Source organism: Sceloporus undulatus, chromosome 3 (assembly GCF_019175285.1).
Source record: "Sceloporus undulatus isolate JIND9_A2432 ecotype Alabama chromosome 3, SceUnd_v1.1, whole genome shotgun sequence".
Taxonomy (NCBI): Eukaryota; Metazoa; Chordata; class Lepidosauria; order Squamata; family Phrynosomatidae; genus Sceloporus; species Sceloporus undulatus.
In genome coordinates, this window is record NC_056524.1 from 71,251,129 (window position 1) to 71,269,886 (window position 18,758).

At 44.1% G+C, this 18,758-nt stretch overlaps 1 protein-coding gene across 1 annotated transcript in view; it reads right to left on the minus strand.

Moving 5' to 3' along the window:
- Nucleotides 1–18,758, minus strand: part of PRDM15 (PR/SET domain 15) — a 65,655-nt gene that overhangs the window by 33,231 nt on the left and 13,666 nt on the right. The window contains 9 exon segments of the mRNA XM_042457746.1: nt 5,132–5,310; nt 7,274–7,409; nt 9,832–9,916; nt 9,918–10,060; nt 12,500–12,607; nt 13,132–13,248; nt 14,472–14,724; nt 14,974–15,127; nt 17,433–17,526. Coding sequence (XP_042313680.1) covers nt 5,132–5,310; nt 7,274–7,409; nt 9,832–9,916; nt 9,918–10,060; nt 12,500–12,607; nt 13,132–13,248; nt 14,472–14,724; nt 14,974–15,127; nt 17,433–17,526 — 1,269 coding nt within the window.

The following is an 18,758-nucleotide window of genomic DNA, read 5'->3' on the forward strand; positions in this document are numbered from 1 at the left end:
GCAGACCACTTGTCCTTGACGACCAGGTCGAGCAGGTGGGTTTAATTCTATGGACCAGGACTGCAGAGGTCGAAGGCGAAGTCTCGACTATGGAGTGACAAACGTTGTCGATGCCATGTGGCCCAGGGCGACTTGGACGTCTCTGGCCCTCACCCTTCTGTGAGAGGTGCAAGGCCTGAGCGATGTCACTAACGCCTGGAGACGGTCTGGAGGGAGAAAGGCGGAGCATCTTTCGGAGTCGAGGATGGCCCCGATGAACTTGACCTGTCTGGTCGGTGCAAAGTGGGACTTTTCTCGGTTGATGACCAGTCCGAGGGAGTCCAAGAGCTGCAAGGTGAATGAGACTGCCTCCTGCAGTTCTCTCTGGGATTCGGCGGCAAACAGCCAGTCGTCCAGGTATGGGAAGACCATGAAACCTTTTTGATGGAGGTATGCCACTACCGGTGCCATGCACTTTGTGAAGACTCTCGGTGCAGTTGCAAGGCCGAAAGGAAGCACGTTGTAGTGGTCCGCGGTGGAGCCGACAGCGAAGGCGAGGAATCTCCAGTGGGACTCCCGTATCCCAATGTGGAAGAAGGCATCTTTCAGGTCGATGGTTGCGAATCACAGGCCCTGGTGGAGCAGGGGAAAATGGAAGCCAGAGTTACCATTCGAAAACGACGGTATTCAAGGAACAAGTTCAATTGTCTCAAGTCCAGGATGGGCCTGATACCCCCATCTGATTTTGGTACCGTGAAGTACCTGGAGAAAAAGGCCCTGGAGCATTGATCCGGCGGTAAAGGGGAAATTGCCCCTTTTTCTAGCGAAGTGCGCACTTCGTCGAGAAGGGTGTCCGAGGGGAGAGTGGACATGAAGGCTCCGGTTGGAGGGAGCTCTTGGAACTCGAGGGCATATCCCCTACGGACGATGTTGAGAACCCACGAGTCCGATGTTATTGAGGCCCAGGTGTTAACAAAGCGCCTTAGAATGTCCAAAAAGAAGAGAGGAGACGGGGAGACGAAGCGCGCTGCGTCCCTTCAGGCTCTCTTCTTCCCCTGGTCGGTATCCTGCCGACGAGCCTTACGGTATCGAGGCGGGAAATTACGACGGCCAGAGGAGGAGGAAGACTGTGAGGGGTAGCAGCGTCTCTGGGAGCCCTGCTGCTGAGATTGCTGGTCCTGTGGGAAGGTCCCCTGGGACTGACCTTGCGGTGGCCAAGGACAGTGTCTCCTTCTGAAGGGCAAGATGGAAGTCGACGACATCCCGTGCTTCTTCGCCGCCGCCTTCATTCTGAACTTGCGGTTCAGACGTTCATCGGTGTCGGCGTGGAAAAGGCCGCTACCGTCAAGAGGCATGTCCTCGATTGCCGATTTGACGTTGACGTTGAGGTCCGGCCCCCTCAGCCACGTGTGTTGGCGCAGAGCCATCGATGCCGCCATGGCTCGTCCCGCACAGTCAGCCACGTTTCTGGAGGCGGTGATGAGCCAGCTCCCGATCGAGTGGGCCTCATCGCGGATCTCAACCAGGCGATGTTGGTCCTCGTCCGGGACGTCGGGGACGATCGGTGAGATCGCCTCCATCAAAGCCTGGATGTACGCCCCCATACAGGCGTTATAATTTATGGCCTTGACAATGAGGGCAGACGACGAGTAGGCCTTCTTAGCAAGGCCATCGATCTTCTTGGCCTCCCGATCCGCCGGGGAAGTCGCTTGCTTCGGCACGAAGGTCTGCTGAGCCCCCTCCACGATCGCCGAAGTCTGCTTGGGATGGTCGGTCAACCAAGGACAACTTGGCGGGGAGATCCGGTACAGCATCTCGATCTTACGAGAGGACGCGGTGATCGAAGCTGGTGCATCCCATGACCTCTGGACAATAGATTGCAGAGACGGCAACATTGGGATGCAGGGTGGTGTGGGGACTCAGCCGAGGACCCGACGCTCCACAGGGTCGCGAGCCTCCTCCTCAGGAGGGGAAAGCTCGATGTCCAGGGTTCGGCACATCTTAATGATGTGCTCGCTGAAGGAGCGGACATCATCCGTTGGAGATGAAGGACCCGGGTGATGCATCCCTTGAGGGGACGGTGGGTTGGAGGGGCCCTCGTCCTCATCCAACGGCTCCCGTGATGGCAGCAAGGGATCTTGGTCGGAGTCGGAGTCAGAAGTCAAAGGGATGTCCGGGACCCTGACTCGGGTTGGACAGCGAGCTGGAATCCACCGGCTCTGTAGGAGGGCGACAAGGTGCCGAAGTCGAGGCCACCGCATTCGAGGAGGAAGGTTTGTCTCCCTGGAAAACCACCGGGCGCAGGTTCAGCCTGGTGAATTCCCTGAAGGCGGTCTCCTTCGGGACTGACATGTAGTACCTTTGGGTCTCGGTGTCAAAGAACATGTCAGTGTCCGGCTCCCGTGGCTCGTTCATGTCAGAGTCAGGCTCCATTTCATCAGCGTCAGAATGGAAGGAAAGAGGAGACGGCTCTCTCCGAAGAGAGGCTGGTGCATCCTCGCCAACGCGAGAGAGGTCTTCTGACGGCGGTAGCGGCGTGACCAGCACGGCGGCCGCATGTGATGAGGCAGGGATCTCCGGGCGCGAAGGGGCTGTTGCCGAGGCCTTTTTTGAAGGGGAGCGTTGCTTATGTGGAGCGCGCTCCTTCGCCTTGGGCGAGCAGTCCGACCCGGTGTGGTCCTTGGTGGGCTTGGACCTCTTGGATGCGGATCCTTCGGCTGCCTCCTTATGGCGCCTCTTCTTGGAGGGTCGCGGCGTCTCAGCCTGATCTTTGGGGGGGGGGGGGGAAGGAGGGGTTATCCGGCAGGTCGTGCAGGACAGCAGCTCCCTTGGAGTGGGGCTTGGCAGGCTTAGCCTTCTCCGCTGGTGCGGCCTTCCCAGAAGACGATGCCTCCGTTTCGGGCAACTTGGAGGCGTGTCGAGATTCCTTTGACGACGCCTCGGAGGACGGAGGCGAAGCGAGCCGGACCTCCGCCTCCGCGCGCTCCCTCGCATGCAAGCCCTCCAGGAACGGCTTCCTCCCGGATCTGTCCTTGGGCTCAGAACCCTCAGTCCCCGAGGTTTTCTGGGGGCGCTTGGAGGGTTCGTCGGTGGCACTGGGTCTCGGGGGAACCACGGGCCACATCGGAGGTGGTAGGAGAGTGTGTCCCAGCCGAGACAGACACCACACTCGAAATGCTGGCCCGGGATGACGAAGCAGGCGGCGCAGTCAGAGGGACCGATGACGAGCGGGGGCCTCCCTCCTGAACCTTGCCCAGGGCAATAGCCGAAGTCAACCGGGACTCACGGTTTTTCCTGGCTTGGGATGACAGAGACTTGCAGAGTGGGCAGGCTCTGGTATCATGGTCCTTGCCCAAGCAAAGGAGACAGGAGGAGTGTGGATCCTGGACGGGCACCTTGCCCCCGCAAACATCACACTTTTTGAAGGGCGTGGGCATGATTCCGTCGTCAAAGCCAGAGGAAATCCAAGAATGAGGTCGACAGTCCGAAGTCCGAAGTTACCAGGGGTGGGAGACAAAGAATGGTCAAAAACGGTCCGAGGTCAAGTGAGAGTGATTCCAAACAAGCTAATAAAGCGAGCGAAGTTCCTTCAAGCAGCTAGCGTGGCGGAAAAAAGGAACTGGGGAAAAGAGCGGGAAGGCAGGGGCCTTATAACAGGTGGGTGGAGTTACCGCCGAAAAGTTTCTATATGTTGCAAAGTTAACTTTGCCCAGTGATTCCAGTAGGTTCCGAGCAGCACTGCGCAGGCGCAGTGAAACCCATTTGTATGATTCGCAGAGACCATGAAGAAGAACATAACTTATGAAGCAGCCACAGACATCATGGGAAGATTTAGCATTAAAGAGGTTTAGAAGAGAATGGTTTCTAGAAATGCAGTGGAGATAGCACTCCAAAACTTTAATTTGTATGTACATTTATTGTAACAAATGATCATTTTAATACCACTACTGCATTTTGAAGCAAGCCACTATTTTTCAAACTGTAAGAATATGTAGATATGTTATAAAGTAAAATGTAGTCTGGAAAATCAGTATGCAATCACAAGGGCTACATCAGCACTGCACAAATAATTCAGTTTGACCACTTTAACTACCATGGCTCAATGCTATGGAATCCTGGGATTTGTAATTTGTTGTGCACTTGAGCTCTCTGACAGAGAAGGCTAAATGTCTCACACAACTACAGTTCACAGAATTCTATAGCGTCAAGCCATTGCAGTTAAAGCGGTATCAAGCTGTATTTTTCTGCAGTGTGGATGCAGCCAAAGTTTCTAATTTCAAGTATTCCCCACTCCTATTGTAACCAATAAGACATAGACCATAATGTTTAGTAATTTCTTCATACCACCTGAAGCAGTTTTTCAGGAGGTATGTAGGAATACTGTTTTTTAAAATTAAAAAAACAGCATAGTTGCTTTCTATTGACACACAATCTCTCTCAGTAATTAACTGACTAATCTGTTCTCTTCATCATTTTCCACCTGTACTCTGGAATGGCTGCAGATGTGCAGAATAGGGCCTTTCCTTGTTTTAAAACTAGTAGTGCCAGAACACTACAACACCATGAAAGTATCGACAGAAACGTCACCAAGGACATTTCAAAATATCTTTTGAACTGTCTTAAACACATCTATAAAAACACACAGAATGATGGGAGGAATTGTATTAATTTTCATCAGTGTTATAGGCACTCTCCACAGATGTTTGTGTCAATAACGTTGCATTCATGGAGTATTTCAAACTAAAATATCCCTGCTAGCTATGGAAAAACTAGGATCAGTTCAAAAAGTATCAATGCAAAAACATGATGTCTCTGGGGGGGGAAAAGATTTATTTGATGGGAAATTAAGAAAAACAGCACTGTTGCACATCACTTAACTATTAACTGATTGTGTAGGGAAAGCCCTTAGTAATTTCTTCAAAACCAATCTTGATTTATATATTTCAAGTGACAAGATATTTCCCTGGGCCCTTGGATTATTTTACTAGTTTGTTATCTGAATGGCTAGAAATCTGCTGCTGCTCTATTCAGATACTGCTTCAGCTTCTGATCAATGAATCTTGTTTCAGTCTCATCTTGGAGAATAGAGAACTCTCTCATTATAACAGTTAGTAGCAGGAACTTCAAAACACAAGGTTAAATTTCAACCCACCATGAGAGCGGATGTGCCTGCTGAGGTTGCTGCTGTTCTGGAACATTTTACTGCAGATGTTACACTGATATACCCGTTTGTGTTCTCCAAGTTGCTTTATTAGCTTTCGCCGGATACCATGTCTGTTCGAGAGAATTAAGCTTCTCTTGAGAGACATAGAGCTCTGATGATGAGGAAACCTGCCAGATTAGAATGAAAGTAAAAAGGTTCAGATTTCTGTGAAAGAAATGCTGTCACTGTTCCTCTTGCTTTCTCCCAGAAACTGGGACTCGATGCAAAAAGTTATTGTTAGCATATAATTAAACTGTCCATAGAATTAAACCCAAACTCACTAAAAAGACAACAGACAAAAGGCAACAAAACAGCACACCATTAAAAGCCCTTGCACTCACTTCCCAAAAGCCTGTTACAATACTAATGTTTTTGTTTGTTGATAAGTGAACAATGGGAGGAGAGAGCCATCTCAACCACCTTAGGGAGGGAGTTCCAACACCTGAGTGCAGACACTAAGAAGGCCCTCGTTCATGCTCCCCGTGAAGTGGGTGGGACGGAGAGACTTGATGAGCTCTGTACTGATACATGTCTTTAACAAATGCTTTCTCCACATGGAAAGTTTCTCTGTGACATGTTAGCATGCCAGCAGGGGATCCTTTTAGAAGAAAAATAATTTGCAGGAAAATGCAGCCCTTGCATGCACATTTGGGTTCCTACAGTAGACTCCTATGTTGGGTAGATGACCTTGCAGTATCTTCCAACTCTACAATTTTGATTCTGTGATTGGAAAGACAGGAAACTGGCTTCAGTAAGTCTTATGGATGAACATGAACTGAAATCAAGTTCTGCCAGGTGGTATGCTAGTGACACATTTGGATCATCGTCCTAAGTAACTAAAAATTAGGGCTAAAGTTTGCTTTTTCCCCCTCTTCCCTCTCAGTTCTTTTTATTTTTGTCTCATGTCTTTCAGATTGAAGGTCTAAAGAGAGAGAGAGTTTAATTCTTGATCTACATAAGTTGCTTTGAGAGCCTCTTTTTGGTAAGGTATGGGATAAAAAGCTTTCAAATAAATAATAAAAATAATGTCAAATCTTGTACTTCATTTAGACAGAATGAAACATCATAGGGATATGGGGCCTATTATTCCTCTGCAACCAGACATCATGGAAATAGACTATATCACTTTAAGTATGCAGTTACAGTCGGCCCTTCTTATACACGGATTTTTTATACACAGATTCAAGCATACACGGTTTGAAAATGTTCCAAAAAAATATAAATTTACCTTGATGTTCCATTTTTTATTAGGGACACCATTTTGCTATGTCATTATACTTAATGGGACTTGAGCATACATGGATTTTGTTATACACAGGGGATCTTGGAACCAAACCCCAGCGTATAACAAGGATCCACTGTATTTTTAACTGACTAGCTAAAGAGCTCAACCAGGGCAAATCTTATACAATCCGAACAAATCTTGCCAGGACAACCCATGATAGGTTCAACTTAGGGTTGTTATAAATTGGAAACAATTAAAGGTACAAAACAACATGTGCAGTCTACCCATATTGGAAATGGTCATGCTTTTGATTTCTTTTTCATGTTTCATTACACTGAAGATGATAGAAGAGCTCTTGTTCTGTTTCACATTAGCATCTTCCATTCTTCTTTTCCAGAGACTGGAGAAATTATTTTATGACCGCGACCTCCAAAATACCCCAGCAAACATGGGCACAGGTCATGGTGGGTGTGGCATTATGATAGTACAGTGTGCCCGCATCATAGGTGGGGGCGATATACGTCGCTTTCAGCATACGCCAAAAGCTGTGCCAGAGGGAGCGGCACCGTGCCCCAGAAAGAGCAGTGCCATGCCCTGGAAAGAAGGCGTGCACCACTGCTATGTCACCGCGCCAGCACGGGGACGAGCCCCATTAGTTTAAATGGGGTTCAAGCATACACGTAATTTCCCTTACATAGGGGCATCCGGAACGGATCCTCCGCATAAGAGAAGGGACCACTGTATCCATTAAAAAAAGTATACCCCAAAAACTTTTCTGTGTTTGTCATTTTAGAGTGATACAATAATGATTAATGTGGAAACTGTACATTTTATCATTTGGCTCTTCTGTTTCAGGTGGGACTTACTTTGTAATAGAATTTATACTATTTGTAGTACTGGGTAGCTTCCCCAACACCAACTCCATAATCCTTTCTTCTGCAGCAGAAGGCAAGGCTACATCATCAGGTGGGATCTCTGTTATGATTTCAGCTACCTGTTCCACTGTTAATTGAATGCATTATTAATGAGAAAAAGACAGTGAATTATGAACTTTAACTATAGTCATAAAATATACTGAATGAGTCATCTACACCTTGATAAAGCTAAATACATTTCACAGTACTACAATCCAAAATGTTTATCTGGAAGTAAAGCCCCCTTACTGTCCACTGAAATCAATGTAATATAACTCAGTTTTCCCCCCCCTAAGGCACAGAGAAAGTTATAAATTCAGACTTATAGGGACTCAAGGGCAAAACAGACCACCCTGAAGGGCAGCTTGACACCTCCCCTGAGAGAGCTGGGTGGGGGCTGTAGTAGCCACATGCCGTGTCTCCAATCCAGTTTTTTGCCAGCCCAAAAAGAAGCAGCAAAATGCTGTTCCTTTTTGAGCCAGGTGGAATTTCTTTTCCTGCAGCTTGCATCCATTGCTTCAGGTCGTTCTCTGGAACAGCAGAAAACAAGCTTGCTCCCTCCTCAATATGATATCCCTTCAAATATTTAAACAGGGCTATCATATCGCCTCTTAACCTTCTTTTTTACAGGCTAAACACTCCCAGCTCCTTAAGTTGTTCCTCGTAGGACATGGTTTCCAGACCCTTCACCATTTTAGTCACCCTCCTTTGGACACGTTCCAGTTTCTCAATGTCCTTTTTGAATTGGGGTGCCCAGAACTGGACACAATATTCCAGGTGGGGCCTGACCAAAGCAGAATATAGTGGCACTATTACTCTTGATCTAGACACTATACTTTTATTGATGCAGCCTAAAATTGCATTGGCCTTTTAAGCTGCTGCATCACACTGTTGACTCATGTTCAACTTTTGGTCTACTTGGACTTCTAGATCCCTTTCACATGTAGTCTCGTTCAGCCAGGTTTTATGGTGTTCCTGCAGCATGTAAATGCCTCGCTGCCAGAGCGCCATGAAGCTGGACCATGTGTGGGCAGTCTAGAGATTTCAGGGCATTATAAGGGCACGTGTTGTGTGTATCCCACTTCCCAAGCCAGTGTTTCGGCTCTCAGTCTGATAGAGCATATGTCTGACCTAGCTATAAATAAAAGTGGCACTTTAATTATTGGCATTTCACTTTAAATAGCAAATATAAAAGAAAGAACATGTAATGCAAATACAAGATGTCTAAACAAATTTATCTGGTATCCGTTTACATTTGTAAGAGTTTCCAGAATTTATGTTCCTTCACAAAGGAGGCAGTCATCCCTTTTATCTGATTGCCTTCTCCACTCACCCCCTTTCATTTGATCATGATCCTTTCATCTGATCGCTTTGGTCACTCCAATGCCTGTACTGAAATAGGCTTGGTGATGGAAAAGTTAAAGGTTTCCCCTTTGATATGATTGTCTAGTTGTGTCTGACTGTAGGGGGCAGTGCTCATCTCCGTTACTAAGCTGAGGGACCCAACGTTGTCAAAGTTGCCAGCATGACTGCACAGAACACTGTTACCTTCCCACTGAAGTGGTACCTATTGACTTACTTGCATTTTTACAAGTTTTTGAACTGCTAGGTTGGCAGAAGCTGGGAATAGTAATGAGAGCTGACTCCATTACATGGCGTTTCGGTCTCAGACTGCCTATCTGCCAACCTTGCAGTCATCAGAGCCAGTTTCTCAACCGCTAAGCCAATGCATCCCCTTTAACGCCTTGGTGATAGAGCCGTGCTGAAAACAGCTGATTGTCTAAATTCCTGCACTGAAAGAGCAGTGTTGATTTGTCCCCTCCAATGGGCACTGAAAAAGCTGTACTCAGTCAGCCATGCTGAAGCGGCCACAACCAACTGGCCATTGGTTCTGGCCAGGTGCACTGAATGGACATCATTGAAGTGGTCATGATGAACCAGCCACAATAAATCATCCTAGACCCCTTCACATACCCACTATGACACATCAATGAGCTCCCAAGGGAACTTTATCATAAAGCAGAAGATGCAGTCTCCCCACCTCCCCTGCATCAAGGCACTTGGTACTGCAAAATAATTATTTCATTAGGGCAGTTTTTCCTAACTTCCAGTAACGTAGAACTACAAACCCTTCTTCTGCATCTTATGGGCGCTACAGTCCAATGCTTCCAGAGGCTGCCAGGTTTGGAAGGCCGCATTAGGGTATCATAGAATCATAGAATCGTAGAGTTGGAAGAGACCACAAGGGCCATTCAGTCCAACCACCTGCCATGCAGGAAATCTAAATCAAAGCATCCCCAACAGATGGCCATCCAGCCTCTGTTTAAAGACCTCTAAGGAAGGAGACTCCACTATACTCTAAGGGAGTGTGTTCCACTGCTGAACAGCCCTTACTGCCAGGAAGTTCCTCCTAATGTTGAGGTGGAATGTCTTTACATTTTTCTGGAACGTTCCACATTTTAAGGTGGTTACATCACAGATAGCTACTTTTGGTAACTTCCTGGTCTCACCAGAAGAGTCTTTGTCATCCACAATCACAAGAGGAGTTTCTGCTTTGGTCACTTTTGGCTTTCTGCCCCTTCGTGTTTTTTTTTTTCAAATCAGCGGCAGAGGTATTGGCACTTTCACAGATTATGGGCTCATCTGCAGTAGGAACCTCCACATCCTTCTCTGGTATAGCATCATTTTGATTACTCTTTGGAGTTCCTTTGGCTTGTTCCAAGTGATTCAGCAGATGTTCTGCAAGGAAAGAGTGAAGAGTCAGTGAAATGAATGCACATGTGATGGTGCTCAGACTTATAGGAACTCAGTCTGATATAGCTTCTTCTTCTTCTTCTTCTTCTTCTTCTTATTATTATTATTATTATTAATGGTATTTATACCCTACCCTTCAGCCCTAAAGGCTTCATTTCAGAAACTGAAATGAAGGGTATTCTCTTCTTTTAAATTTAATGTCACCAAAAGTCAACAATATTCCACTAAACTGCAACAAAATCTATAGGTTTGGAAATTTCCAACTCATACTATACACAGTACATGAAGCAAGTGCTAGTAATGACTTAGAAACAAATGCAAATAAATAAATTAACAAACAGATTCATTTATATACCGCTTCATACTGAACTAACAGTGTCTAAGTGATTTACAATTGTAAGCTAACTGCCCTCCAACAATCTGGGTACTCATTTTAGAGACCTTGGAAGGATGCAAGCCTGAGTCAAGCTTGAGCTCTTTCACTGGTATTGAACTCGAAACCTTACGGTTTTGAGTGAGCGGCTGCAGTACAGGCATTTAACTACTGCGCCACCAGGGCTCTGGTTTCTTGCTTGTTTCCATATAAATGAGAAGACATTTTACAAGGGACAAATAAGGGTGTAAGTGCTATTTTTTATATAACCTTATATTTCCTTTGAAAAGGAAAAAAAATACATATTTGGTTTTGCATAGGGGGAGCAACTTAGTGGTCATGTTTCAATATACAGCTAAAAATTGTTAAATCCTAGGCTTCCACCTGTGTTCAAGCATTCTCCACCTCTGGCACAGCTTCACCTTCATTGGTGCATTACAGACGGGCCAATGAGGTGCCATCGTTACGCGCGAGGGGCAGCGCTTCCTGACACGCCTTGCCCCTCGCGCATAACGAGTGCGTCTAAATGGCAGCGCCCTATACAGATGGGCGCCGCCATTTTGGCGTCACGGACACATAGCATCCGGACGTCGTGTGGCGGAAGTGACGCTGCAAGTGCACGTCTCGCGCCTTGAGGCACCACTTCCAGGGCGCTTCTTTCTTGCTGTGCCCAGGAACCGCGCGGTTTGGCTGCTGCGGTTCCCAGACGCAGCAACCGGCAGCGGTGCGAGACCGCCCGTTTTGGGCGGTCTGTAATGTGCCTATGTTAGATTAAGTGTAGTTTACTATGATCCAAAACACACTTACAGAAATAATCCACTTTGAGACTGCTTTAACTGCCCTGTCTCAATGCTAGGGAATCCTGGGAATTGTAGTTTATTGTGGCACCAGAGCTTTCTGGCAGAGAAGGCTCAATGTCTCACAAAACTACAATTTCCAGAATTCCATAGCACTGAGCAAAGGCAGTTATAGCGTCTCAAACTGGGTTATTTCTGTAGTGTGTTTTGGACCTACGTCCTCCAGGTCATAACCTGCAGACATAACTACATGTTTATTGACAAGACAGCTTCATACTTTGTGGTTTGAGGTTGACTTATCTGTACTAATCATAGTTTAGATTAACCACAATTTGTCAAAGATCAGCAAGCTGCATTTAATTTTTAAAAATGGGTAGAAAATCTACCCAACTCTTTGTGGCCACATTGAACAAGAACTGAGAATACAAAAGTCTAGGAGAGAAGTTAGACCTTTTAACAGCCCAGCATTAACATTTGCAGACTATTCAGTCAGTTGTTAAATTGTATTTAAATTAGTTTTACATTATGGCAGATAGGTTAACAACCCTCTTCCCAATAAATTTTAGTCTACAATTACAATTTATAATTACAGTTAATATGTGTGTTTTACAGAATCTGGTGGTTTTTTGTTTATATTTTGCAAGGGTCACTGTAACACAGAAACATTGTTAAATGAGTTACAGTACACATGAATAATAACATGGAAGTTTGCAACAGTAAGCTTGCAAGCAAGGACTCTCATTTCAGATATTTCTAGTCCACCCTGGAAAATGTTGAGGAGTGAAGACTGGGGTAAAATTGGTTGAATAAACAAATAAACACAATGGCACAGCACACTGAAAAGGGTATTAAAGCACACTGAAGAAGTTGGAGAGAAGCTTACTTTATCAAATTTTGCTTCTGAAGAAGTGGGATGCAGTATACAAATGCTTATGCCAAACAATATTGTGTAAGTCTTTAATGTACCAGACTCTTTTAACAACAAAATACTTTTTTAGTTAACAAGATGAGGGATATACAAAAGCACTCTGATAAAAATATATGTGCATTTCAGACATGAGGACTGCAGTTTTCTTATATGGAGGAGTCAAAACATAATGAAAAGTCACAAGTTTAAAAGCACTCTTCAACATCTTTGTATGTATGTCATCATATTTTAACAATTACATCAGTGCAGGCACACTCTATAATGTGATTTTGACCCATTACACCAGAGATCTCATACACATACAACAGAGACCAGAGTTTTCATACCTGAAGGAGCAGGTTTAGCAAACCGAGAATTCTTGGTTTTCTTGACAGAAAAAGTGTGATTAGATTTATTTCCCTCTTGATCACTTTCCATCACAACTAAACACACATCTATTAAAGAGAATGCATTTTCATTAGTTTATTTCTCCATTTACATACTGCTGTTATAATGTCATGAAGCGCTGTACCTTATGGCAATATGGACTATACTGATGGAAAAGTAGATGATGGAAAAGTATTTAGCCTATATCCAAATGTCTTCCATTTTACTTAGGCTGAGAACATTTATTTCTCATGCAATGCTCTGCTACAGTTAAAGAGATTTAGGATGTACATTCTTTCTATTTGAAGTCTGCATTGTGCTTTCGAGTGTTACTGAATGAAATAGGAACAAAGAGATCTGTCATAATTCTCTATCCAAAAAGGCTGCAGGGTGACTGAAACTTCTATTTAAAGTCTGAAATCTTTAAATACATCAGCAATAGACTACCAGCTGAATTCTAAAGAAAAAATACAAAATATTTTAGCAGCATATTGGCCATGTGGGTGTAGAGTTTCTATAGACAGAGTAATAATAACCACAGCAATAACAATAGTTACAATAATACAGAAGAACAATAGGTATAATAATACACCTGAATGATCTGCTTTAGAGGGCTGAGAATTCTTGATTTTCTTGAGAGAAAAGGTACCAGGTTTTGAAGCAGTGTTGATCCCTTCTTGGTCACATTCCATCACAACTAAACACACATCTGTTAAGAGAACATTGCATCTATTAGCTTTTACCTTCCTATAACATTTTGCTACAATACAAAGTATCACCACATATCTTGGCAATGTGACCGACACTGAAAATGTTAGTCTGTGTCTCAGATCATCTCATTCTGGTTAGGCTGAGATCTTTCCAGCTGCATCTCAGGTTATACAGACTGATCTCCCAGACCAGTCATATATTCTGTGTAACACAGTGAAACAAGCAAGTCATTGAATTTGATTGTAATGTGTGTTATACATATGGGCTATGTACTATTCTTTTGCACTAACATTTCTTAAGGTCACCTGCATGTTGTAGGAGAGGAAAACACTACTGCTTTCCCACTGCAAAGAGAGGGCAAAGCAATGTCCTCCTGTGATTGTGTCTTTTTTTCAGGAGTGTTCAGTCCTTCTTAACAGGAAGCAGTGTCTTTCCTGGAGGCAGAGGAGTGTGTAATTGTGTGTGTGAAACAAGCAGAAAGTTAAAATGTATATGGTAAGGGTTAAAGAGGCCCAGCCGGGCAGTTCAGCTGAAACCAGAGACCTTGGGGGCTACATTATATCCAAACAGAGAAAGAATTAGTTAAATGATATAGGTAATTGTGTGTAATGGCCCAGTTTTTTCTTGTGTGGTTCTGAAAAATACTCACAATTTCCCCATCTTGCTCCAGCCTCCAGTAGTCCAGCACACACTGTTTCCAAGGATCCCTAAACTTTCAGAGGAGCTTTCAGGGGAAGAGAGAGCTCTACTGGGGTGGGAGGAGAGTGAGGGAAGATTTCTTTCATTTGTATGTCTTGGAGCTGAAACTAGCATATAGTTTGGCTGACAGGGTACAGTATACATGAAATAGGGGAAATACTTTACTGATTTATTTTCATGCATGGAAACTATTTGCATGACATGATGCTGTTGTTTTGTGCTTTCAAGTCATTTCTAACTTATGGTGACCCTAAGATACAGCAAATCTATCATGAGGTGTTTCTCTGCGAGATTTGTTCAGAAACGGTTGGTCACTGCCCTCTTTTAGAACTGAGAGATTGCAGTCTGCCCAAGGGCATGCAGTGGATTTCTATGGCTGAGCAGGGATTTGAACCCTGGTCTTCCAGAGTCAGAATCCAATACTCAGATGACTAAAACATGCTGGTTCTCTTTCAAGACATGCTCTCCCCCACTCCCCCAATCTTTCTTTTCTTTCCAAAAAGCCTCACTTTCCAAACGTACCATTGGTAATATTAGTAACTTGTTTTAGAACCGGTTTTTCCATTTTTTTGGCGTAGAAGGCTGCATACCAAACTCTTAACTCAGTTCCTGGTGGGATGTCCCGGGAAGTAGTGAAGTAAATGTCATTCTCATGCTGGAAAGCAGTTAGGTTCTGGTGATCATATTGGTTGGCTGGTCTCACCATCATCATCCAGTTACAATCATCTTCATTAGAGGTGTCAAAATACACTGGAGGGCCATCCTTTTGAAAAACCTAATATACACACATGCAAAAAATATAAATTTATTTGTAAGTATAATTAAATAAATAACAGTATGCACAGGAATGCATCTGTGTGAGCACAGCAGGGATGAGTAACTGCCAGAGGTCATAGGCCCCTGGAGAACTGTGGAGACCTTCACCCACTTTGCCTTCTGTCCTTTTTTTTTTTAAAATACATTTTTAAAAAAAATACCTTTTTCTGTATTTTTCCCCTTTAACTTAAACCCAGACTCACTGTACCTTCAATGGAAATGGTGACTCCTTTTCCAGTTTTGCAACTCTCTTGGATTCAAAGGGGCCAAACTGGGTACGTTTGACCAGCTGAGTTACTGCAAAAACGCCTTCAGTCCCATCTTCAAGTTGCCTGATCTCCAAGTTGGAAGGAAGAGATGATCTAAGCAGTAATATAGAGAGCAAATCAGGGTGAAGCATAAATAGGCAGGCTCCATTCACTGTGCAATAACTAAATTTGCTAATATTGTGTATAAGATACATAATTATTCTCTCTATATATTTCCTAGACTATAGAATAATTAAAATTAAGGAAAACCACACAACAATTCTTCAACACCATCATGAGGTATCAGCAGCAGTATGTCCAATTTGTAGTCTAAACAGCCTAAAGGCACCAGATCCCATATTATATTAGAAGCTAAGCAGGGTCAGCCTTGATTAGTATTTCAATGAGAGACTGCCAATGAATGCCAGGTGCACTGGGCTATACTTCAGAGGAAGGAACTGGCAAAACTACTTTTGTGTATTCCTTGTCTAAGAAAACCCTATGAAATCCATGGGGTTGCCATAAGTTGACCAGTGACTTGAAGACACATAAGCTCACATGCCCAATTAGCTGAAGTATCAGGTGCAGAATACATGGCTATTTGCATTCTGAACACAGGAAACTGCCTCATACTAGGTCATGGTATCTGTCTATTTAATCCAATGGGGGGTATTTTTCCCCATCTTGAGGGCTGCCTTCCCCCAGGGATAATGTGTACGTGTGTGGCAGTGAGATAGGCATGTCACTTTTGGGAGGGATTGAAGCTGGTGACTAAGAACAGATTCAAAAGTAAGTATGTCCACAAAACCTCTCTCTTTCTGCCACCAATTTCTCTCTCTTCTTCTTCCACACCTGAACCAGGTGGCAAAAAGTGCATAACAGTTCTGCAGAGGGCTTCTGAACTTAGAGAAAGTGCTACATGAGATCAGACTGAGGGCCACAGATTGTCCCTAGAATGTCCCTGATCAATTGTACTGGAGATGCCAGAGACTGAACCTAAGACTATCAGCATGCGAAGCATATGCTCTGCTACTGAACCAAAGGGCACAGCAGATATATTCAGGCATTACTCACCTCACCCTGATCATGCAGGGAAGGGGGCAGCTCTTCCCCATCACAGCTTTCCTAACATGGAAATAGAAGTGTCTAAAGAGAAGATGTTCCAATTAATGTGAAGGCCCTCCACATGAGTAAGGATGCTAGAAAATCAGGATTCCTGCTCACATGGAAGAGCATTCAGCCAAAAAGGAACATCTCTACAATTAAAGAAATGATGGAGGGGGACAGAGCTGGGGCCTCCCCTGCTTTTTTGTTATAGAATGCAAGATGAACAATAGCTAAGTATGGCTTACATGGGAATCACTTTTCCAAGCAAAAGAAAAATTTCACATTATGTGCAAATCTGTAGAATTTTTAAGGATTTCCGCCACATTCCCCAGCTAATCCAAACTCTGAAATGATCCTGACTCCGTGACGTATAAGTCATTAAACCCCATATAGTGACTGCAAGAGAACAAGCATGGTGTACTGATTTGAGAGTTGGAGTACAACTCTGGAGACCAGGGTTCAAATCCCAAGTCTCAGCCTCAGAGGAAGGCAAGGGCAGGCCCATCTGAACAAATTCTGCCAAGAAAACCTCATGATTTTAGGGTCATCATAAATCAGGAACAACTTGGAAGGCAGACAACAACAATAGTGACTGCAAATATGGAATATAAAGCACTGTACAGCTTGCAAATTATATATTGTAATTATAAATGAAATAAGTATAACTAAATACGGTTGCATTTCTTGGTAAACAGATCACTATCCCAAGTTGATGTCTTTATTGCAAATTTTGTAACATCATCAATCAATGGGGGAAATGGTCTTGCTTCCTAGTTCAGCCTGCATGTGCTCAAATAAAGGCATAATGTACCCTTCTCAGTATCATATTCACACTTCCAGATGGGATTGATCCATTTGGAATCTAGCTATAAACTGGGTCACAACACCATTTGGGCTGTCCATATGGCACAAGGCACATGCAGCACTTATTCATCTGGAATTAACCCTGGCTTTCCCTTTCCCATTCTAGGCAGCTTTCCTTTATAGTCATGAAAGGCATGTATAACAGGGATGCTCTAGCTATGAATTACTCCACTGGTTGATTAGTCTTACTATTGTGCATTTCACCTACTTTGTACTACTGAAATACTCTAGAATGATGTACTGAAGCAATATTTTAGTACTGTTTTGCAAGATACTTATAATAAGATATATGTGAGGTCTCTAGTGCCAGGATTTCCAATTTGAAATTCAGTGCCAAAACATAACAAAAAGAGGTATAAATGAAAACAGAGCACACTCTTCTGCAACTCTGTCACTCTGGGTCTGCTAACTTGAAAAGCAAGCACGCAACACAGCAAAAGTTACTTACCTTGCTCTACTTAAAACAAAGGAGTCTTTGACTGTCACTACTGGGCCCAGCTCTGGGCATTCTGAATCATGATACTGATTACAATCTTCACACCCTGGAAATAGATAAGAGGAACAGTAAAACTCTCTTTATTGTTTTTTCTCAATCAACATGTATGGGGAAAATTCAAAACCCTTTCAGGCTACATGCACAGTTGAATTAATAATATATTTGAGCTCATGAACAATATTTGTATTATTAGACTATAAACATGTTTAGAAGAAATACCACAGAAGGAAAGTATGTTTTGCATATATGTTTAATGAAGATTGTTTCTGACTCTGACATTACCATATATTAACTAGTAATGTCTGAAAGGGTACACATGTACACAATCCAATATGTGTATACAGACACTGCAGTTCGCATTAGAGGTAAAATCTATAACTCCATTGTGCAAACTGAGCCTATCCACTTTGATGTTAAACTTGTATGTTTTTCAAACATGGGGTTGTCGACACCAGCAAAATAAAGTGGTTTCAAACCGACCTGATGCTGAGGTGTTCAGATGACATATGACGCAAAACTGGGTAGACACAGACAAGAAGCTGTGCTCTGGGGTGAAAAACTGGAGCAAAAAGAAGCTCCAATACCCTGTCCTGATGCTAAAAATTGGCATCATTACACGTGCATATAAACAGCATGATGCGAGTGTGGGAAAGCAAGGCAGAGTATGGAAGAAGTCTGGAGCATGTGCCCTAGAATGGGTGAGACGCAGCCACCAGCACCACTGTTCACCATATGGGATTTTCATTTGAGCATACATGCACACGCATGGCCAGTTGCATCACTGAGCTGTCCTCATGATGCAAAAGTAAGATAAATATGACAGGCTGAGAATAATAAAAAAGAGATGTAATTACAACATACACAAACCAGACAGTTTAAAGGGGGGGGGGGGTTATCAGGTGAAGTTGGGGATAGTGGATATGTATGAGGGGCCTCCATGGTTGTGCTTTGCCAGTGTGTCACTTGGCACACCGGTTTGTATGTGTGGCGTATCGCTTGTGTGACTGTCTGGCCGGACACATAGGTGTCCAAGCGAAAGGCAGCTGTTAAGAAGGGTGGTAACTGGCGATCACAGGCATGGTATGCATGCATGGTGGGGAGATGGGGGGAAATAACTGAGCAGTGTGGCTTGATGCTGCATGGTGCAGACTGTATGTGAATGTTCAGTCTACCTTTGGAACCAGCCATGCAGACAACAGGGGTTTCACCTGCTTTCAGAAGTCCCATGATGAAGCCTGTTTTTCCTGTCCATCTGCTTAGGCCCCATGCCCAAGCATT